Below are 23,311 nucleotides of genomic sequence, written 5' to 3'. Positions count from 1 at the left end.
GGGGGTGGGAAGGACCCAGCCCAAAAGTCAACTCACTCTGCCAAAATGCTGAAGCACGGTTTTAGTTGCAGCTTCATGGGAGCTTCTATCAGTCAGATCAAGGGGCAAAACAAGGATATCTTTACTGCTCAAGTTGGAGATCTCTGAAGTAAGAGAAAGTATTTAAAAGGAGCAAAATCACCAATAAGGCACATTTAATTTCTGATATTTTAAAATAAGTAAATCCAACATCCTCACCACCAACACAGCTTCCAAAAAAGGAAATTCCATCAAGTGGAAAGGGAACAGATTTTGTTTTCTCAAACACAGAATTAGCTAATGGAATGCTATCATAACAGTACCAACACAAAGTACTATCTTATTAAATGAAATGGGTTTACATACCTTCAACATACAAATACACTCCAGTCTACACGGAATTTACACATGCCTTATAGCCACTACAATATGGCTTTTTTAATTAAGATTTTAACAAAGGCCTTCAGAAGCACAGAGTATCATGATCCTTCATATTTTGCCTGTAGGTTAAACTGTTCAGCTGTGTGCATTCCTGAGAGTATTCAGGGTATTGTCCTCTTCAAGAGGGCCAGGGGTGGTAATGGCCAACCTACATACACAATACCAGAGCCAGAGGCTGAAGAACCTTGAATATGGTTACTGCTATATGACTACAGAAACAGCTCCTCAAGGCAGAAAGGGTTAAAATAAAATCTGTATGTGTAGGTACATTATTTGGGCATTAAACAAATGAAAGACACGTAGTGTTGGGTCTTTTTAGGCTAATTTTAATTTTTTTTTAAAAATGTTATATAGTAACTCCTCACTTAACATTGTCCCAGTTAATGTGGTTTCATTGCTGATCTATTAGGGAACAAGCTTGTTTAAAGTTGTGCAATGCTCCCTTATAATGTTGTTTGGCAGTGGACTGCTTTAATCCTGCAAGCAGTGAACCTCCGACAGAGCAGCTCCTCCTTGTGAGGATTAGAGCTGGGGGGGGGGGGCGCACAAGCAGTCCCCCCCCCCCCCCCATCAGCTCCCATAAATTCCCTGTAGGGTATGTGGCTCAGCAGCAGTTCAGTTGTCCCTCTCCTCACTGCCATGCTGCTCCTGACCTCCCCTCTGCCTTGGAGCTGCTCCCAAGATCTTCCTGACTGCTGGGGGTGGTGGGGGGGAAGAGGGGTGCTGATATCAGGATGTCCCTCGCTCCACCTCAGACAGACACTCTGTACCCCCTCTCCACAAAGCAGAGGAGAGGGACAGAAAGAAGGAAGCTGGTTGGAAACTGTTGCTTCCTGTCTGATCTGCTTAAGAGGGCAACGTACTTGAAGTGGTGTCAGTGTACTTAAAGGGGCAATGCACATCTCTCTCACTCATACACGCACCCTCACCACTTTGGAAAGTCAGCACTTGTGCAGCCATGCACATGGCATCAGGAGGAGGGAGTGGTGTGCTCCAGCTGAATAGTGTGAGTTCATCATCATGTTCAGTTTTTGCAAGAAAGTATTTGCAGCTACTGCCCTCACCTATTGTGTTTCCTCCCTCCTGCCTCAGTCCATGCTGCCTTCCAGAGTGTGAGGTTACATTAAACAGCCTATTAACCCTTGAAGGCTCAGCTGAGTGCTGGTTCATCATTTAGCAGTAAGGCATTCCCTGGGGTATATTCCACTCTTACTCCACCACCTCAACCAAGCTGCACAGTCATTCATTGCTGTGCACAATATTAAACTGTTTAAAGTTGTTTATAGACGCATACAGTATAAGTTTTAATGCCTTTGTCTGGCAAAAAAAATTTCCCTGGAAACTATCTCCACCACCCCACCCCACCCACACACCCCATTTACATTAATTTTTATGGGGAAATTGGACTCGCTTAACATCATTTTGCATAAAGTTGCATTTTTCAGGAAAGTAACAGTGTTAAGTGAGGAGTTACTGTAGCGAGGGGTCTCAAACACACAGCCCGCGGAGTTGTTTGCTGCAGCCCATCAACTCCCTCCGAGTTATTTCCTGCAGCCACCAAGCTCCCCTCACCTGTCACTCCCCACTCAGTGCGCTGCATCCCTGCTCCTCTGCCTACCTCCAGGTGCTTCCTGCCACCAAACAGCTGTTTGGCAATGCTTAGCACTTTCCAGGAAGGATGGGGGAGGAGTGGGGAGCCACACACTCAGGAGAGGACACGGGGAAGAGGCAGGGCAGGGGCAGGGATTTGCAGAAGGGGTTGGAATACAGGTGGGGACTTTGGGGAAGGGGTGGAGTGGGGGCAGGGCACTTTTGTACCTTTATAAGAAAAAAGGTGTCAGTGATGCAGCCCTCAGGCCAATGTACTAGTCTTCATGTGGCCCTCAGGGTAATTTGAGTTTGAGATCCCTGCTGTATAGTCATGAAAAATAATGCACAGTGGAAAATTCACAAGTGTAACCACAAGAGCGTGCTCATGACTTTCATAGGGAGTAAGGTCTCATTCACATGGCAAGCTGGTGCACAGTAGATTCACACCTGGGCTTGCCACACATTAATTTGACATGGGGTCAAGCCTTCAGATATTAAGCATTACTTCAAAGTTTTACTGAGAGAGAGAGAGAGAGCGAATATTAAGGTCACTTGAGATCAAATCCCAGTAATCTTGTAAGGTTAATGGACAAGAAACAGAAAGTCAGGGTCGGTGTGACTTCAGTGGCTATTTTTAAATGCCCTCTGCCTGGGAAACACAAATGATCTGAAGTACTTCCCACAAGAATAAGAGAAGCATCAGAAGGCCATGCAGTATTCCAAGGCATCCTATCACTAATGAACCACATATGCTGGCCTTACATTCTGACAATATACTGTCTGAAGACAGGTTTTTTTGCTTTCAATAGAGAAAGGAAGCATGTAAACACACACCCAACCATTTTTGTAAGAGTTTTAGTTGGCAAACCAAGTACTAAGCAAATGGCATAGATGTTCAATAACTTAAACTGGCTTCCATCTTATACATGAAGATGTGGTTCCATCCTCAAAAGCGGGTTTGTTTGTCTCAGTTTCCACATCAAGTGTGCTCTGATTATATGGCTTAAAATGCGTACTGACAACTTTCTGCTTCTAATTAAGCAGCAGAAAGATTTAGTGTAAAGCTAGCCAGAGTTTGTTCCATGCCAATCACAGATCCCAAAACATCTAAGCCAGCCCTGCCATTCTGAGCAGTTTCAACAGCTTGAGTCAGTGAAACCACACTCTTTATGAGAGGGCAGGGGATGGACCCAACAGACACCTCCCCTCCTGGACCAGTCCCCAGTCCCTCACTGTCAAGCTGCCATTTCTTTTTTTAATAGTCCTTTTTTATGGTAAAGACTAACGCAAGCGTTCTGCAATTTATTTTTGTTATGAAGGAGGATTTGAGGAGGCTTAAATACAGCTCATATGATATCTTCACTATTGCATCATGTGTCTGTTTATTACACGGAGTGTTCTTTAGGATGCTTTCAGGCTGACGAATACGTTAGCAAAGCCAAGTGCCATCAATTCCAAGTCTTCCTGCTGAATGCATCAGCTTTTCTATTTGTTTTGAACAAACGGACTTCTCTCACTGTTGCACTGAGCTTGCTTCCTAAATAGTGACTTGCGAGTCTTCTTGTTGCGAAGGCAACAAAATTATTCTCCTCCACCACATCTTAATGTCTGTGTGTGTTTTAAGTGTTTTTAATTAGACTCCACCTAATTCTCTTTTGTCTTTGATTGTTTCTGGGCCATAACTACATTCATCTTTCTCCTTCCGTCATCTGCACGCTATGGAGAAAGTAGAGGGCTGCAGCATGATTTGTTAATGATTACATTTATAGCAATCCAATATATGCAGGCTAAACTGAGTCCTCTTTCCACAATGCTGGGCAAATATTGTGTTGGACCTTGTCCCTGCTCCCAGCAAGTGTTTTTTTTCATTACAGACATAACCTTTGCCACAAATGCAGTCACTGCTTGTGCACCTGGGTGCAGTAACCCCATTTTGTTGAGACTGAAGCCACCACTGTCGGCATTTCATTCATCAACACCAGTAAAATAGTCCAAAGGATAAACTATTTCCTCAGAGACACCTGTGCAACCTTGCTGTTACCCTGTTCAAACATGTTGAAGGCAGACCGGACACAAGAATGTTCCTGTTGTGTAGACATGGCCTTACTAAACAGGGACTACAGCAACACAGTCTCGTACCCACCTGTAACAGGGAGTAGGAGCTAGTTACAGCCACCAAGATGTTTAGGTGATATAAGATAGTGCTAAAGATCACCAACTGCCACAAAGGCAAGTATAGCTGCACATCTTGGACAGCTCAAATATTGCTCAACTTTTACACTAAGAGCCTGCCAGAATTTCCACATGACCCCACCCTGTTAGCACAGAGCCCTTGGGTTCCTTTTGAAAACAGCCTCTTATTTTCAAGAGAAAAAGGCCCAGACTGCTAAGTTGCTTAAAATTGCAGATAAGTGGTTTTGACAATCCCACTAGGTGCCTACGCATCTGCAACTTTAGCACATAAACATTTCTCATTTACTGCTCCTGTAACATTGCATCCTTCAGTTGGAGCTTTCTAAAATACATGTTCTAAGAATACACAACTCAAAGAAAAGCATCTAGGTTATAATAATGTAGGTTCATAACTACCTTTAATTACAAATTTATTCCTGTTGTATGGATTAAGTTTTTTTACAACACCTCTACAATGGCAATAGCCAGATCAATAATATGGAAGTTACTTTTTTACTTACCGAGACACTTCTGTTTCACCCTTTCCAATTCATTCTCTCTTCTTGCAGAAAGCACAATTAAAGCCCCTATCTTTGCCAGCTGGTAAGCTAATTCTTCTCCAATTCCACTTGAGGCTCCTGTCACCCAGACGACCTTGTCAGGCAGTTCATTTTCTGTTGAAGTGACCAAGTAAACAGTTTATGGATCAATGCCAATAGTGATTCACATTTATACAGAAACATGGAACCTCACAGTAGCATTATAATGTCACTTTTCAGTCTATAACCAGCTATTAAGGTTACATGGATATGTGCTCAGAAGGTCAAGAAGTTCCAGAGTTAAGACCACATGCAACCTTAATTTTGCCCATTTGCACATTAGAGTGCAGTCATAGACTTTAAGTGATACAATCATACTATTTCTGTACATAATTTTTCCCCTGTAGTTTATCCCAAACTCTGATTTTGTTAGGCATTTCAAGGGTACACATCCCCACCCTTCCTCCACCCATCCCAAAAAAGAAATCTACATAATTAAACTATTTGTTGAACCAAAGATATTGCACCTATCCTCTCAGCATAGACACACTTATGTCCCCTCTTCCCTTTGCTTCTGAAAACTAATCTACTCTCGTCTACTGGCCAGATTTCCCATTCTCTAGCTATTTAGGACTGATTTACTGCCACTGAACAGTGGAGGTTAAAAAAATATATATTCCCCTATATTATAGTTGTGACCATGGTCACTGAAGGGGCCATACTGAGAATGCTCAATCAGGGCAAACAGCCAAAAATAGGGTAGAGGTTCCCCAAAACTGGAAGCTTATTAGAATAAACCACAAATTCCCTCCTTATCACAATTTTCAACACGGGTAGCGGGTAACAGTCCAATCATCTTCATGCTTTCCTAGTGCCCTGGTCATGATATCAACCTGATGTAAAAAAGTTGTCATATCCTTACCCAACAACAGGCAAGATGGAAGTGTCCTAATTGCCCAGTCCCTAATATGACATTAACTGGATGCCACCTAGTTCTAATGTCATTGCCAATCAGAACACTGGCTGGAAGATGATCCCTAATGCCTACCACAAAACCACTCCAGCTGAATCTTGGCCAAAGAGAGTTTAGAAAACTCAGCTAGAGCCAGAAGTGTTATACCTCTGCCAGCCAATAATGTCAGATGCTGTATCGTACCACACTAAATAGCGCTGACCTATTAATTCTTAAGCTCTCCATGAATTCCTTATTATTAACGCCATATTCCGCATCTTGGGACTACCTCCTGACATTACAGTAACAGCATTCACATACAAGATGGCAGGGTTACTGCTTACACGGTTAGCATCTGGATCTATAATAACAGCATTAATATCCAATACAGAATTTGCATTTACAGGCTGTATGTTCTCTTTAATGTCTTGACAATTTGACTTTATGTGACCCGTCATTCCACACTGGTGATAACTGGCTTCCCTTTAAGGTAAGAGGCTTTAAACTCTGGGCTCCCTTGTGGTTTTAGGGAAGTTGGAGTTAAGTTTACCCTTAAACCCTTCATCCCTTTTAAATTAGGGTGCATATTGCACATTTTTCCCTTGCGGCTTATGCTCCTCCTGGAATCTTGCTTTCAAATATTCACGTGCAATTTTTGTAGCTTTTGAACAAGATGGAGGCTGTGTGTCACAAATGGCTGCATTCACCTCACTACTTTCAGCAATTGTTCTTGCGCTATTAAAACACCATTTGAAATCACCATAGACCCTCTGACAAGTGGCCTATTTTTTTTTCCCCAAATAACCATGCATTTTGTGCCCATGTTTTAATGGGGGATGGATAGCTCAGTGGTTTGAGCATTGGCCTCCTAAACCCAGGGTTATGAGTTCAATCCTTGAGGGTGCCACTTAGGGATCTGGGCCAAAATCAGTACTTGGTCCTGCTAGTGAAGGCAGGGGGCTGAACTCTATGCCCCTTCCTGCTTTATGAGATTCTCTGCGTGTCACATTCTCAGACTTCTAAATTTCAATCTTGAATCTTTTTAGCACAGCATCTTTGTATTTTACATAATTCTAAGCTTCATCTATAGGCATTTCATTGAATACTTCCCTGATTTTTCCAGTCAGTCAGTCAGTCAGTCAGTCTAGTCACCAGGATAGACATCCTTTGCACATCTGGAATAAGATGAACTTCACGCAGACATTCAAAGGTAGACAAAATTCCTCTATATCCTCATTATGTTTGTAAATTGGACAGATGCTCTCCAAATTTTTGCTATTAAGATGAGATGGATTTCCAGGTTGTGGTAGATTCTTTTGCTCTCCCAGGACTTGGCTGCCACATTCCAGCTCTTCTACTTGCTTTTGATGTACCTGTTCAGCAGTCAGTCGTTCAATCCTCCTTTGATGAGCAGCTTTTTCGATTTCAGCCTCTGCTAGACATCTGTAGTAAGTTTGTTTAGCTCTCCCATCAGCTTCTCTTTCCATTTCAGCTATCTTTTGTTTTTCCTGCAATCCAAGGTCTTCCAGTTTTGCTTCAACTGCTGTTTGTTTTTCACTGCTAGTTTTCTAACTGCTTCTGTTACAGCCACTGCATCTGGGACAGATGAAGATGGAGACCCTGCTTTCTGGTCACTGTCTTTTGAACAGATTTTTCCAGGTCTTGATCTTACAACATTTTCTTAAAAGGCAGCCCCCTTTGTGAGCACAACTCTTCAAGGGTTTTTCGGTCAAGATCTTCATATGACTGCAGCTCACTCGTAATTAAATCTTTAACCCTTAAACTCTCAATATATCATAATTTAACTTTTGACAAGTATGTGGTTCTGGCCCAAAAGCCAATTGGCCTGTGGTAATGTATATCCTAACCAGACTACACCAAAGTGATCATGGTCTCTGGAGGGGACACACTTGGAATGCTCAAACAGGGCAGATGCTCTCTCAAACTGGTGGTTTGTTCTAATAATTAGATTCACCAAGCCAGTAACACAACAGCTTCTGTAATACCTTACTGATCTCTGAGGACCTAAAATACTGTTCCCTTTAAGTAATCCAGCCTTTGGCTCCCACTCAGTCAAGCCTACATAATAAGAGTTATATAAATAAATCTTTATTCACCAAGTTCTACCAAGCCCAAGAGATTGGACATCTTATTCACCAGGTCAATTAATATTTCAGAACTCACCCAAAATACATGCATACAGCCAATTCTTATTAAGAAAGCCAAGATTTATTAAAAGAGAAAAATTACTGTGGTTAAAAATTATATACACAGACATGAATAAAGTTCTTAGGTCAGTTTCACAGCAGAGATGGTGAGCTGCTGATTTGTAAGAGTCCTTCCAGAATCAGTTCAATAGATTATAGTCCCACAGTCAGTCCATGTGCAGAGTTTGTTCAAATTATTCCAAGAGAAATTGCAGGGATAAATCGAGGACATATCTGGAGACCTCAGTCTTCTGGCTTGAGTTTTCCCTGACAAAAAGTTTAAGCAGATATGAGATAAAGGATCAGGCTCTGAAGTTCTTTTACAGCTGAAAAACCTCTTGGCAGCAAGTGATCACAGCAGGCATTCCTTGGATGAGGAATAGGTAATATACATTGTTGCTCTGAAGTAACTCTCTTTCCTAGGCATATACCAATAACTAGTTGCATTGATTAGCATAAGGCAATTAACCTTTGAAAGGTTCATAGGCAGCTTACGACAAACTTCAAAGAGAAATAAAGACAATGATATTATTGCACCATCAGTTTCATCTAAAATGTTAATATCCCTTTTGATCTCTGAAATAGAATATAGTAATGAAACGTTACAAACAGGAACAGAAGTTTAGCATCTAAAAGTTAATTAGATCACATTGTTATACTTCTAACAGCTCTAGGTAAACACAAATACAATTAGTATCCTCTTCTAATTCTCCAACAATACAGAACTCTCATCTATTAAACATGGCTATGATAACTGTCTACAAGGAATGGCCCTAGTTACCATTTCAATACTTTTCTAATATGTCCTAAAGGTTGATTTTGGGTCACTTAGCCTGCTGGCTGCCTAACCCTCACTGGCTCAGTGTCACAATGGTATTGCATCTTAGCGAGTACATTAGGATCAATTTGGGTGTTGCTCTTCTGTGAAGAACTTGGAATAGAATACTGTTGGAAACCAGTCAGAACTGGTTTGTTCCAGTAAGTGTTTTTGTTGAGAAGAACTTTTAATGGTTCTCTTTCAAATGAATGTTTTAAAATAAAATAGAATTACAACAGAATAGTGCTAATGGTTAACTAGTGTGCTCAGATACGCAATATACATGGGAGGTTGTGCAGCATAGCCATGTGTGTCAGCCAGCTAAGAAATTCAGATTCTTCTCTGGTGCATTTTGGATTTTTTTCCTGGAGTTTCATAGCTCCTGTATAAACAAGGCCTCTATTTCATTTCACCAGCAGGAGAGGAGGAGATGGGAGAAATTTAGAGGTATGAACCACCACAGTTTAAGAGTCCTGTGGCACCTTATAGACTAACAGACATTGGAGCATGAGCTTTCGTGGGTGAATACCCACTTCGTCGGATGCATGACATGCATCCAACAAAGTGGGTATTCACCCACGAAAGCTCATGCTCCAATACGTCTATTAGTCTATAAGGTGCCACAGGACTCTTTGCTGCTTTTACAGATCCAGACTAACGACTCCCCCTCTGATACTTGACAGTTTAAGAGAGAGTCCACCCTTCCCAGGGTAGGCTAGTCAGATGGAATTGTTCTTCATATTTAGACCAAGGGCAACAGTCACCTTAAACTGGCTATGCTCTCCTCAGAGTGGGCAAGTACATTTCCCAATCCATGTTCATTCTCTAGAACCAGAGCCATCAAGCATCCAGCTACATACATGGGTGACAAAAATGCCTACAGTCTAAGACAAGCTTCCCTCATCTGCCAATGATAGAACTTGCAGCCTGACTCCAGATGTCATGTATACCATGGAACCTTATATTAACTGTTTTACAGCTATTTGCTGGCCTTCCCCATTCTTACATATATTGTGTTTACCCCTCAGATTGCAATCTGTGTTTATTATAAGCAGCAGCATCACTTGGGCCAGATTCTGCAACCCTTACTCAAAGGGTATATCTACCTAGCAGATGGGAGGCATGATTCCCAGCTCAAGTAGAAGTATATACCTTAGTTCTGATGGGGCTAGTGCCTAAAAATAGCACTGTAGCTGTAGCCTGTGCTGCTGCATCCAAGACTGACTGAACAAGTTCATATTGAGGGGATCGGGCAGGACTTCTCAGGTGGCTAGCCTGAGAAACTGGACAAACTGCTGTTTTTAGGCACTAGCTCAAGCAGAATTAGCATGCGTCTGTCTACTTGACCTGGAAATCATACCTCTCAGTGGCTATGTAGATGTACCCAGACTGAGTAGTGCCTTCATCTGCAACTACTGAAATCCATGCTATTAAGTGAGAGAAGCTATTATTCATCACGAGAATGGGTGGCAGAATCTAGAGACTTTTTTACATTAATCCCAGATGTTTGCCACTTTGTACAGTACACACCCGTCCTCCCAAAAACACTTTAGAGCACGAGATGTTTAAAAAGTGTCTGTTTAGTTGGTAATAAAGCAAAAGTGACACAGACTTTGATTCCTCTTTGAGTCCCTACACCCCACAATCTCATCTTTTCAGAAGCACGGTGGACACCAGAAGGTGATTTTAAATAAGTTTGTTACAGATTTCAAATGTGATCAAAATGTAGTTTAGAAAGCACTTATTGCTACATAGGCACCAAACTGCTATGCTGAGAAAACTGACCACAGCTTCCACTTAGAAGGCCACCAGTTTCTAATCCACTGGGATATTCCCATTAAGACTTACAACAAGGCTCAGTGATTCCATTTTACTTTGAGAGATCCTTAGCTAAGGCAGTAGTTGTCATCAATGCTCCTTTCCCACATTTGCATTCTGCTTAAGTCAAAGAGGATAACTTTGATGCATTATAAGTTCTACTCAGTCACATTATCTTTTCCCCAAGTTTGGGGAAAACTCTCCTAGTTTGTTTCAATAGATGAGAAGCACCCCAAGGATACACTGATCTTGCTCTCCTTGTCACATTTATAGCACAGAAAGTTGGGTGACCCTAACTGCTTGGCTTCAATTGCCTCCTCAGAATATTGTTATTTCCGCTAAAGCATGGTCCAATTTTGAGAAATCTGGTATTGTTTTAAGTAAGCTTTAGTGAAAAGGAAGATTACACTCAGAGATATTAAGAAAGTTTGAGACCTTTTCTTATTCCTCCCTTACATAGATGATCTCCATTATATTTGTGTTGTGTAGCATACACAGGCATGTTATGGACAAAGTTCAACACATTGTCCTGGGACAGGAGGTGGAAATCTATGTTTGAGTTGGTAGTCTTATCTTGTGTTTCTATCACTTGTATCTTCCGATCTTTGGTCCAGGTTTGGTTTTGGTTTTTTTAAAACATAACTTGAGAAATGTTTTCTTAAACTGATAAAATTGTGATGTGCAGTATTTTTTAGACATGTCTGATAAAGGTCATCTGTAAGGATAAGGCCTTTGTCTGCAGCCAGATTAAAAGAACAGCCAAGCAGCAGCTGTCATTAGCTGAAAAGCAGGAAGTCACACCTCACATTCCATCTAAATTACATTAAAATAATACATCAGGTTGTTAAGGAGACCCTGACCTAATGGCACCCACTATCACCAGAAAAAGAAATAGATCTTAAGATGGTTAAAGAAGACTTAGTTTGATAGCATCTTGTCTGTCAAGAAATCACTTATCAATAGTTGTGGTTGTGAAATCCTCATTTCTTTATTGTTTCAATCATTATGGTCCCCCATGTCCTTATTGTTTACCTGTATAATCTGTCTGGTTCTTTAATTGTTTATCTGTTACATAATTAATTTTACTAGGTTTAAGTTAATTAAGGTGGTGGGACAGAATTGGTTAGAGAGTTTTGTTATACTAGGTTAGAATTGGTTAGACAGATTTCAGTAAAATGATGGGTTAAGGTACAGCTAAGCAGAACTCAATTTCACTATATAAACTGGGGTCCAAAAGGAATCTCTTTGGAAACCAACTCTAGGACACAGCCCCAAAGATCAGAGCTGCCAGACCTCTACACTCTGCCAATGACACCATGCAGAAAGTGGAGTCCCCTAGATGGACCTGATCCTGACCGATCATCAAGAAAAGTTCATCTGTCTAACTGGGAGTGGTGAGCACTGTATGTATAGCATGTTTTTGGTAATTGTTAATAAATAGAGGTTATGTAGTATTACTGTGTAAGGCTCTTTCACTGGTAAAAGCCCCTGTAAACCCACAAAAGATTAAGCCCTGAGTCCACACAGAAAGGGTGTTTGCCCGAAGCCCACAGAGGAGTAAAGTTAGGTGCTTTTCACCTGCAGCCCTAGGAACTGGATAAAGGTGGGTGCCCTTGAGTGTGTGAGTAACAGAATTTTGTGCAGATAACACATCCTACAAACAGCGAATACATCTAAACAATTTTGTTTTCTTGAAGTAAGAACACTTGATAGGGCAGCATGACACAGATGTTGCCCTGCAGTTGGGGGTACAGTTACCCCAGAATTTGATCAAGCTAACTGCAATCATATTGTGTGCATTCAGCCATCAGGAATTAATAAAACAGACCACCACATGGGTAAAGGTTCATTTGAATAACCAGGGCTTCTGGAGGCCAGGTCAAATGCTGGCTGTGGGCTTGTGCCTTCTGCTAATCAGAAAGAAAGGAGAGGAGAAGAGAATCTATAAATTGAGACAAAGTGAGTGGCTGTTTGGGTGCCTTTGATATAGAAGCTTATTATGACTAAGGCGTTGTCTACACTGCACTCCTTACAGCGGCAGAGCTGTGCAGCTACAGCACAGCCGCTGTAAGGTGCACAGTGTAGCCACTCTTTGTGCCAACAAAATAAAGTCACCCCCAACAAGGGGGCAGGAGGGCATCTCTGTTTAATCCTGAGCCGATGGTGTCAACTGCTGAACTTCAGTTCATTTGCAAGTTTGACACTATCAGCTCAGGATTCAAAAAAACTGAATGGCTAGCCAACTACAAAAGCAGTTTCTCCTCCCTTGGTTTTCACACCTCAACTGCTAGAAGAGGGCCTCATCCTCCCTGACTGAACTGACCCTGTTATCTCCAGACTGATTCTGGCCTGCATATTTATACCTGCCTCTGGAAATTTCCACCACATGCGTCTGACAAAGTGGGTATTCACCCACAAAAGCTTATGCTCCAATACGTCTGTTAGTCTTTAAGGTGCCACAGGACTCTTTGTTGCTTTTTACAGATCCAGAATAACATGGCTACCCCTCTGATACTAAGATTTTTAGGAATGTTTTGTTGGTAAATAGTTTGGTGAAGTTTGAAGAGGTGATGACCAAGTATGAGCTCTGAATTTTGTAAAAGTTAGTTATAAAAAAGACTAGATAATAGTGTGCTTTGGAGTAGTTCTCTGATGCTATCCTGAGAGACGTTTTTCTGACACCATACTCCACGGCAAGGAAGTGACCAGCCTTTGCTGACCTGCTGCTAATTACTCAATATCATCTCAGATTCTAGGTAATTTGGGATATTCTAAACCTATTGCTTCTGTCTGTATGTGCTTAAATCTAATAAATAGCAATTTTATATAAGAGCTACTCCTGGGGGAATTTTGTGACACTGCACATGCACAGAATTCATGACCCCACCCCCCCACAGATTTTTTTTTTTTTTGCTTTCCCGTAAAAAGACTGTCAGGGAAATAAAAGGAAGCTGCATGAGCAGTCCTGCACCACTGCCCAGTGGCACAGGTACATAGTTTCAGGTACCCAGAGGAGCCAGCAGAGGTAAATCACTGCATGGCTGGGGACACCCCAGCTGGGATCACCTGCAAGTCCCAGCTGGGCTGGAGGCAGAAGAGGATGGGACTTTCTCTTCCCCTGAAAGGAGTGACTGGGGCCGTGTCAGACCCACCCCCGGAAACCTACCCCAGCTACAGGAAGCTCTGCATTCTCCCCACATTGCTCCTCAGCTGTGGGGGGCGGGGTCACTGTACAGGGAGCTGCTCCTCCATCCATCCAACTCCTGTACATCTGGACCTCCCATACCCAGACACCCCTCCCAAGCCTCACCTGGTACATCCAGAACCCCTCTAGCCTTTCATACCTCAACCCCTACCTCTGGACCCCACCCCTGCACTCAGACCACCACACCCAATCCATTTGCACCACCCTGAGGGCCCACATCCAGACCCCCCTCACCAGTAACCTCCAACTAACTGCACCCAGACCCCACCAAGCCCTATTTCCCCAGCACCCAGACCCCTCTGCTGAGACCCCCCACACACACCAAGACCCCTCTGCTGAGCCCCAATCACCTTTACCGGGAAGCCCCTGCATAGTCCAATTGCTACTGAACCTGGAAACCCCCCCCCACACACACAAAAAAAGCCTCTGTGCATCCAGATTCCCCCCCCCACCTAGACCCTGCACTGAGCTGCCTGCACCCAGATTGTCCCACACAGAATCCTCTCACCCCACCTCTGGATCTCTCAACATTGAGCCCCTCCATACTTGGATCCTGACCGGCTGAGCTTGCCCGCCTGGGGCAAGGAGGCAGGGCCCTGTAGTGTTTCTGGTACAGGTCCAGACCTTGTGTTGTGTCAGGATCAGGTGCAGCCTCACCACTGAGTCTGTATCAGGGCTGGGAGGACTGCAGGGTGATTTCCCACCTTTGTGCAGCCAGTGGCCTGTGCTCCCCACTGCCATCTAGAGCCTCTGCATTTATTTATTAACAAATAAAACTTGCAGAATTTTAAAATATTGTGTGCAGAATTTTTAATTTTTGGTACAGAATACCCTCAGGTGTAAAGAGCACACTTACTTGCATCAATTTTTCATCAGCCAGAAGCACTGTGTTTCCACTAATTTATTCCTGACCCCACCTGGAGTGAAAGTTAAATTACCACTGCTTTGGTTTCTGAAAATCCTAGGTAACAGGCAACAGATAACATATTTATGATGGCACTAATAGATATGCTTTCATCACATAGATGGAACACACACACAGAAAGACACTATGGAATCGGCTTCCACCTATATCTGTATGGCCCTACCAATTTCACTACAGTGAAAAACATCATGGACCATGAAATAAGTCCTTCCCCATAAAATCCCTTCTCCCCCTGGTGCTAGGAGTGCCCCAACCAGGGAGCTCCTAGCTCCGGCTGAGCTGGGGAGGGACAGGACTCATCCATCTGCCACACAGCTGCTCTCAGGGAGAGCTCAGACCCACTTCCAAGTGCCTCCCGCTGCTGCAGGATGTCCTGGGATTAGACAGCAGCCCCAGAGGTTCTTACAATTGGAGGAAGCTTGTGGAGTTGGGTCTGATCTTCCCTGTGCTGCTGGAAGTGCCCCAGCACGGGACTCTTAGCTGCTAGTCTAGGCAGAACTGGGGCAGGACAGGATTTGCTCTTTCCCTGCAGGGCTACTCTTCGGTATGATGGAAATAGCTCTGGACCCCAGCTCCACACCCCTCCTCCCTACTCACTTCCTGTCCCCCCCCCTTTGCAGCTGCCTAGGGAGGGAACATTGTAAAGGCAACTGCCCCGCCCCCCATTCCAGATGCAATTATTTATTTAAAAAAAAAAGAAAGGTGAGGCACTTGACAGAATTTTTTGATTGACACTTTAGAGCAACCAATTATACTCAGGGCTCAATTCACTGATTGATAGATATAGACACTGAGGTGGTTTTGTAGTGTAGTGATCTCAATTGATTGCCTACTAGAAGACACCTGCAATTACTGTAAAATGAGTGTCCAAAGTAAATCAAAAATCTCAAAAGCGATTACTGCAGTGGATTGGGTGGAACAATTTGGAAGCCAAGTTCTACATGCCAATGGCAACAAACTATTCTGTACAAGCTGCCATGTTTCACTGGATCACACACATCATGTTGGGTACCACTTAAGACTCAGAAACCCATCAAAGCAGAAAGAGGGCTGCAGATAGTGCATTGCTGGTAAACACAAGTTTTTATAAAAAGGCAAAAACAATTTCTTCTCTTTCTTAGAGCTCTGTCATCTTCTGGCTCCTATCATTAAGCTATAATAGAACTTGTGGTGGCATTTGCAAGTGCTAATATACGGCTGAAAAAAACTTGACCCAAAGCTGCGCAAGTTCATTCAACGGAACTTACAAAATGCCAGTTGCTTAGCAAGTGTGAATACGCTATGACAGGACTATCTTCCAAAAGGTTTCTGCTACACATTTTCAGGAGATGAAGTCTCAAAATTAACTCATGTGAGTCTTTGCAATTTTTTCAGGTGAGTCCACAGATGAGCAAGACAACTATGCACTGCATGTTCTGTTTGATTTTATTTCTGACCAGGCCAAAGATGTACAGACAGGAAAGCTATCAACAGTGCTCGTCAATTGCATTTACTTGGATGTTGTTAACGCCACTACAGTTTGTCAAGCAATAATACATACCATTTCAAAATACAGTGCCAAGTTTGACGAAGTATCTGCTTTCATAAGTGACGATGCAACTTACATGACAAAGTCTTTCAAATCGGTTCTCCAGAGTTTAATGTCAAATGCTGTCCATATTACATATAATGCACGTACAATTTCTCTTGTCAGTGAGCTGTGGAGATGAGAGTTTGCTGAAGTTGATAAACTGGTCAGCTACGTTAAAAAGATCTTTAAACACCGCCCAAGCTGGAAATGTCAATACGGGCAGTACTCTGAAAATGCAACCAAAATTGTGGAGCCACAAACTGTACTTCTCCCAGAGCCAGTAATGACCTGTTTCAGATTTGGGGACAACTTATACCTTCGAGTCAGTGGCACTGCTATGGGTACCCGCATGGCCCTACAGTATGCTAACATTTTTATGGCTGACTTAGAACAACGCTTCCTCAGTTCTCATTCCCTAGCACCCCTCCTCTACTTGTGCTACACTGATGACATCAGATGGACCAACGGGAAGGAGGTCCTTGAAGAATTCCACCTGGATTTCAACAATTTCCACCCCACCATCAACCTCAGCCTGGACCAATCCACACAAGAGATCCACTTCCTGGACACTACAGTGCAAATAAGTGATGGTCACAAACACCAAGCTATACCAGAAACCTACTGACTTGCTATACTTACCTACATGCCTCCAGCTTCCATTCAGGACACATCACATGATCCATTCTTACAGCTGGGCTGTAGACATACAACTGCATTTGCTCCAATCCCTCACAGGGACAAACACCTACAAGATCTTTATCAAGCATGCTTAAAATTACAAAACCCATGTGGGGAAGTGAGGAAACAGACTGACAGAATGAGATGGGTACACAGAAGTCACCTACTACAGGACAGGCCCAACAAGGAAGAGAACCCCACTGGCCATCACATACAGACCCCAGCTAAAAACCCTCTCCAGCACATCAACAATCTACAACCTATCCTGGAAAACAATCCCTCACTCACAAACCTTGGAGGCAGGCCAGTTCTCGCTTACGGACAGCCCCCAACCTCAAGCAAATACTCACCAGCAATTACACACCACACCACAGAAACACTAACCCAAGAAACAAACCCCAGTGCCTAGTCTGTCCCCATATCTACTCTAGTGACACCATCAGAAGACCCAGCCACCCACACCATCAGGGGCTCATTCACCTGCATATCTACTAATGTGATATAGGCCATCATGTGCCAGCAATGCCCCTCTGCCATGTACATTGGCCAAACTGGACAGTCTCTATGTAAAAGAACAAACAGACACAAATCAGACATCAGGAATGGTAACATACAAAAGCCAGTAGGAGAACACTTCAATCTCCCTGGACATTCTAGAACAGATTTAAGAGTAGCCATCCTTCAACAACAAAACCTTTCAAAAACAGATGTCAAAGAGAAACTGCAGAGCTATAATTCATTTGCAAACTTTACAGAATTAATTTGGGCTTAAATAGGGACTGGGCATCGCTGGCTCACAACAGCCATTTTCCTTCTTCTGGTATAGACACTTAATTACTGGGAGTGGACCACATCCACCCTAACTGAATTGGCCTTGTCAACACTGGTTCTCCACTTGTAAGGCAACTCCCTTCTCTTCATGTGCCAGTATATTTATGCCTGTATCTGTAATTTTCACTCCATGCGTCTGAAGAAGTGGGCTTTTTTACCCACAAAAGCTTATGCCCAAATAAATGTTAGTCTTTAAGGTGCCACTGGACTCCTCATTGTTTTAAAGGACTCATTGGAATTCCTAGTTTCAGGCTGTACAATACCATGCAGCTCACCAGAAAAGCTACTCTGAGTTCGTCTCAGAAGAGCTCACACTGACACCGAAGATGCAGGTTTTAACAGAGCTTTCAACTTTTCTAAATGATGGTTAACTGAATAAGGAAGTTCAGTTCATTGCCAAGAATGCCATAGGACTGATTGACTTAATCACTTGGTTTGAATCTCGACATGTAATCCACAAAGCTTACAACCAAGTAATGAATGTAGGATGACCAGATGAGAGAGAGAAAATATCAGGACACATGGGGGAGGGTGGCTGGCAGAGCAGAAAAGAACCCAAAAAACAGAGTGCTGCCAGCTGAGTGTGAAATATCAGGACAAACATTGGTCTGAACACAGGACAAACGCCTAAATATTGGGATGTCTGGTCACCCTAAATGGATGTACTAAAAATCATTCTGACAAAGCTGAGTTAAATGCCAGTGCTCAGCAGGTGTTTTCTTGCATGGCAAAGCAGCTCAGACAATACTACTGCTATAGAGAAGAGTCAAGCAATGCAGCAAAAACAGCTCAAAAGTTTCAACAACCTGCAGCAGGGTTCCTAAAAGCAGTGTGTATTTTTGACCCTGCACAAATGCACCTGTTGAAGGTGGTTTAACCTCACTTACTGAAATTCCTGTTCTTTGATAAGAATTGCAGCATGGAGATACCTGTTTACAAAAATATTGCAAAAGCTGACTGTAGTTTGCCTGTGCTACAGTTTTGGAACTCAGTGGAAGGCAGAATCCCCCATCTTGGAAGGCTAGCTCAGCACTGTCTGACAATTCCAACAAACTCTGGATTCAGAAACATCCGTGTCTAAACACAGACAGGTGTTTTCAGCACAGAGACTAGGAAAGAAGACAGACAGCTGCTGGATGCTCCATGCAGACATTCAATTAACAAAATTTGAAACCAGAACTCTTCGCCCCCCAGCCCCCACTTGTTTTTGTTAACTTAAGACTGTGGTCCTCAAGTTTGAGGTTACCAATTGAGATCACTACCCTACAAAACCATCTCTGCTGCCTTATCTACCAATCAGGGAGTTGAGCCCTGAGTATTATTTGCTGCTGTAAAGTGTCAATCAGTAAATCCAGTCAAGATGGATCTAGACTGTTCTCCTTGTTCTGTCATCTGGTACCACTGAGTAATGGTCTCAAATTGCAGTGGGGGAGGTTTAGGCTGGATATTAGGAAAATTTTTCACTAACTAGGATGGTGGTGAAGCACTGGTATGGGTTAGCTAGGGAGATGGTGGAATCTCCTTCCTTAGAGTTTAAGGTCAGGCTCGACAGAACCCTGGCTGGGATGATTTAGTTGAGGATTCGTCCTGCTTTGAGCAGGGGGTTGGACTAGATGACCCCCTGAGGTCCCTTCCAACCCTTATACTCCGATTCTAAAGTTCACATGACCTTAATTTTACTGAAACAAGCTAATAATGGCATCTGGAAGGGGGGTGGGGGGGATGCACCTGGTACACTGACCCCTTCCCCTCCTGCTGCAGAGTAATGGGAGCAAGAAGTGAGGGGCATGCAGAGCTGGGGGCTTTCTGCAGCTGGAAGAGGTACCCAAGAGCAGCTATGCAGAGGAAGAGCAAGTCTTGCCCCCCTCAGCTGGACGGGACTAGCAGCTAAGAGCCCCAGGCTGGGGTGCTGTCAGCAACACAGGGGAGATCAGAGCCACCTCCACGAACCTTCTGAGGCTGCAGGAAGCTCCACAGTTGCTGCTGTCAGAGTCCAGCTCGGAAGACAACACAAAAGTGAGGGTGGCAATCCCACACAAACACCAGGCTTGCACACACACCCCACAATATCCCCTTTTGGGTTGGGACCCCCCCACCAGTTATGCCACCATGAAATTTCAGATTTAAACATCTGAAAATGGGGAAATTTACCAGTTATCAAATCCTGTTGTTGTGAAATTGACCATAATGGACTGTGAATTTGGTAGGGCCCTACCTCTTTGTAGCGTCATATACTGTATATTAAAAGATAACCATGTACAGCTTTATATCACTCTTTCATTCACTGACAGATTTTTGGGAGCTAATGAGGTTCTTATGTTGCATCAATCTGGAATATGCTGAAGTTTTCCCTTTGTTTTTCCAACACCAAGACAAATACTCAACTAGTATTTACTTCATTAACAGCTGACAATTTGACACGCACTATGTGAGTGGAATGGAAATAGTTTGTCCAAAATGTGAGAGTTTAACAGTTCAGAAAGCCTTTAGCATGGAATGTTGATCTTATTTGTGGTCTAAAGACACCACTATTATTCTAATGTGTGAAAAAGATCTTGTATCTGTCAATAGCTTGTATTTCACAATATCGGAAATTCCCTGCATCTATGACAGTAAAATTGGTTTCACAGTTACTGCCTCTGTGGCTGAGAAGATCTATAGATGGGCTGAAAAAGTTACCAGAGTGGATATGCCTTATAAAAATAATTAGAAACTCCTCAAACCAGTTTAACAAGGACAATGGACACTGCATATGAGACAGTGAGAGCTTCCACACAAGCCACTATGGAGTTGAGGACTGGAGGGCTAACTAGTAAACACCTATGTGAAGGGTGTTCTAGTCTGATAAATCAGGTATAATCAAAGGCATTTGAAGGCTCTAACTAGAAGTGGACTTGATTTGCTGGAAGACTGTCTACAATCTCTTCTTAGTGTCTCAACAAAGCCAGAGATAAACAAAGGTTTGTTTTTCCATTGAGAACACTATACTTGTTGCTCAAAATCCTAAGTGGCCCTTGCATTTACAAGGGAGCTTGGCAAGGTCAGCACTATATCTACCTATCCCCCTGTGACGGGCCTCATCTATAGTTTGTTTCATGGTAAAATTAAAGTCCCCTGTCTCCACTATGTTTTTACAGCAAGATAGCTACCATGCATTAGTTATCCTGCACTTAACTATCAATGTCCTGTCCCCCCACCTTTTAAAACAACCTCTGAATCACTAGCCAAGATGATCTAGAAGGAAATGGTTTTTCCCCCTCCGAAAGGAAAGGAATGTTTTGCTTTCTACTGCTGTCTATTCAGGTGCCTGGTTGACAATAGCCCAGAGCTGCAATTGCAGGGCAAGTCCTGCTCCGCCCCATGCTGGTGCATGCCCAGTAAAAATAGAATTGTCTTCAAATTTAGCACTAAAATGTCTGAAGTCTCTATTGAGTATATGCAAAATGTATTTTTTAAAAAAACTTTTACTTGGCTAAATTTGGGGAAAATTTCATGGGGGACCACAAAAGACACATCCTTTTGGCACACCTATTTCCAGTCCCTGCTCCAAAGTATGGAGGTACTTAGAATATCAGGGTTAGAAAGGACCTCAATAGGTCACCTAGTCGAACACTCTACTCAAAGCAGGCCCAATCCCCAAGAGATTTTTGCCCCAGATCCCTAAATGGTCCCCCTCAAGGATTGAACTCACAACCCTGAGTGTAGCAGGCCAATGCTCAAACCACTGAGCTATCCCCTACTTGAAGGGAACCAGACTTCAACATGTGTAAACTGCTGCATTTTTCTATAGCTTGGTTGTCTGAAATGGCTGAAAAATTTTGTCTGAAGTTTTCCAAAACAATTCAGCCTGAGACAGACATCCAGCATGGAAAATTTCAGCCCAGATAGATAGTTATAAGCAGCTGAAAACAGGGTCTTCTAATGGGAACTGTTGGGAAACCTTATTTACAGCCAGTGCTACTATTCCTGCCTAATTAAGCCAATGGTAGAAGACAGCATGGTCTGCATATTGTTGTTGCCACATGAGACAACACCCAGCTCTCTCTCTCATTTGGTTCAGATGCTGAGAATGTCTATATTGCAATCATTGGGTGTAACTGCAGTCCAAGTAGACATACCCAAGCTAAGCTAGCTAGAGTAAAGCTGAGTACCAAAGCAGTGAAGCTGCAGCAGTACAAGCCTTCCTCAAACCCTGGGAATTTTAGCCTGTGCTGAAGCCTTCTGTGACTGGCAAGAAAGTTACAGCATCTACTTTCAGCTAACGGCCAGACCAGCATGAGCCTCATCTACATGACTTTTAGAATGGATTATTGAAACTCCCCATACTTGGGAATGAGTGCACAAACCTTTAGAAAGAAAAAAAAGTCCAAAACTCATCGGCTTGCCTCTTGAGCAACATGAGGGGCACAAAGGGCTTAGAGTTGTTTCACTCTGTGCACTGGCTCCCTACATGTTAATTTCAAAATAGAGATCATCATTGTAGGTGACTTGAAGGTCCTCAAATGACCATCTCTCACTGAAGGAGGTCTCACTCCTCCAACACAATTACACTTCTGAGAAGTGTAACAATCACTCTCAAGGGTCAAACTTCTGAAAGCAGAGATAACACTTTCTCATCAACTGGTGCAAGATTATGGAACACTCTTCCGGAAGAGGTATGAATGACCACAAACCTCACTGTCTTTTAAAAGGTGAGACAGACTTCTCTCTTCAGCCTTCCCCGCTCCCCCAATATCTGCAACCAACCACTAAAGAGACTGAAGTGCGTAAAGAGAGGCAAGTGTACATGTATGTACAGACACACACAAACACACCCTGCTATCTAGCAACCACTTAGGGAGGCAGAAGGAGGCCCGGGAGACAGGTCAGTCCTCGCTTATAGACAGCCTCCCAATCTGAAACAAATACTCACCAGCAGCCGCACACCATACAACAGAAACACTAACCCAGGAACCTATCCTTGCAACAAAGCCCGATGCCAGCTCTGTCCACATATCGATTCAAGTGACACCATCATAGGACCTAATCACATCAGCCACGCCATCAAGGGTTCATTCACCTGCACATCTACCAATGTGATATGCCAGCATGTGCCAGCAATGCCCCTCTGCCATGTACATTGGCCAAACTGGACAGTCTATTCGCAAAAGACTAAGTGGACACAAATCTGACATCAGGAATCATAACATTCAAAAACCAGTGGGAGAACACTTCAACCTTTCTAACCACTCAGTGACAGACTTGAAGGTGGCAGTTTTGCAACAAAAAAACCTCAAAAACAGACTCCAAAGAGAGACTGCTGAACTCGAATTAATATGCAAATTAGATACAATTAACTCAGGCCTTAACAGAGACTGGGAATGGCTGGGTCATTACACTAATTGAATCTATTTCCCTATGTTAAGTTCTCCTCACATCTTCTATGGGTCATCTTAATTATCACTTCAAAAGTTTTTTCCCCTGCTGACAACAGCTCATCTCAATTGATTAGACTCTTCCTGTTGCTATGCATACTTCCATCTTTTCATGTTCTGTATGTATAAATATC

The 23,311-nt window shown here is 43.1% G+C and overlaps 1 protein-coding gene across 2 annotated transcripts in view; it reads right to left on the bottom strand.

Annotated features, from left to right (window-relative positions):
* The window catches only part of DHRS7 (dehydrogenase/reductase 7), a 44,129-nt gene that overhangs the window by 14,993 nt on the left and 5,825 nt on the right, over positions 1-23,311 (bottom strand). For both annotated transcript variants that reach the window (XM_050952698.1, XM_050952697.1), the window contains exons 2-3: positions 4,743-4,895; positions 37-143 (exon numbers count right to left, since the gene is read on the bottom strand). In XM_050952698.1, the coding sequence (XP_050808655.1) occupies positions 37-143; positions 4,743-4,895 (260 nt within the window). The remainder of the gene's footprint in view (positions 1-36; positions 144-4,742; positions 4,896-23,311) is intronic.

This window comes from Gopherus flavomarginatus, chromosome 5 (assembly GCF_025201925.1).
Source record: "Gopherus flavomarginatus isolate rGopFla2 chromosome 5, rGopFla2.mat.asm, whole genome shotgun sequence".
Lineage (NCBI taxonomy): Eukaryota > Metazoa > Chordata > Testudines > Testudinidae > Gopherus > Gopherus flavomarginatus.
The sequence above is the reverse complement of the archived record's forward strand: the minus strand, read 5'-3'. Positions and strand labels throughout refer to the sequence as shown.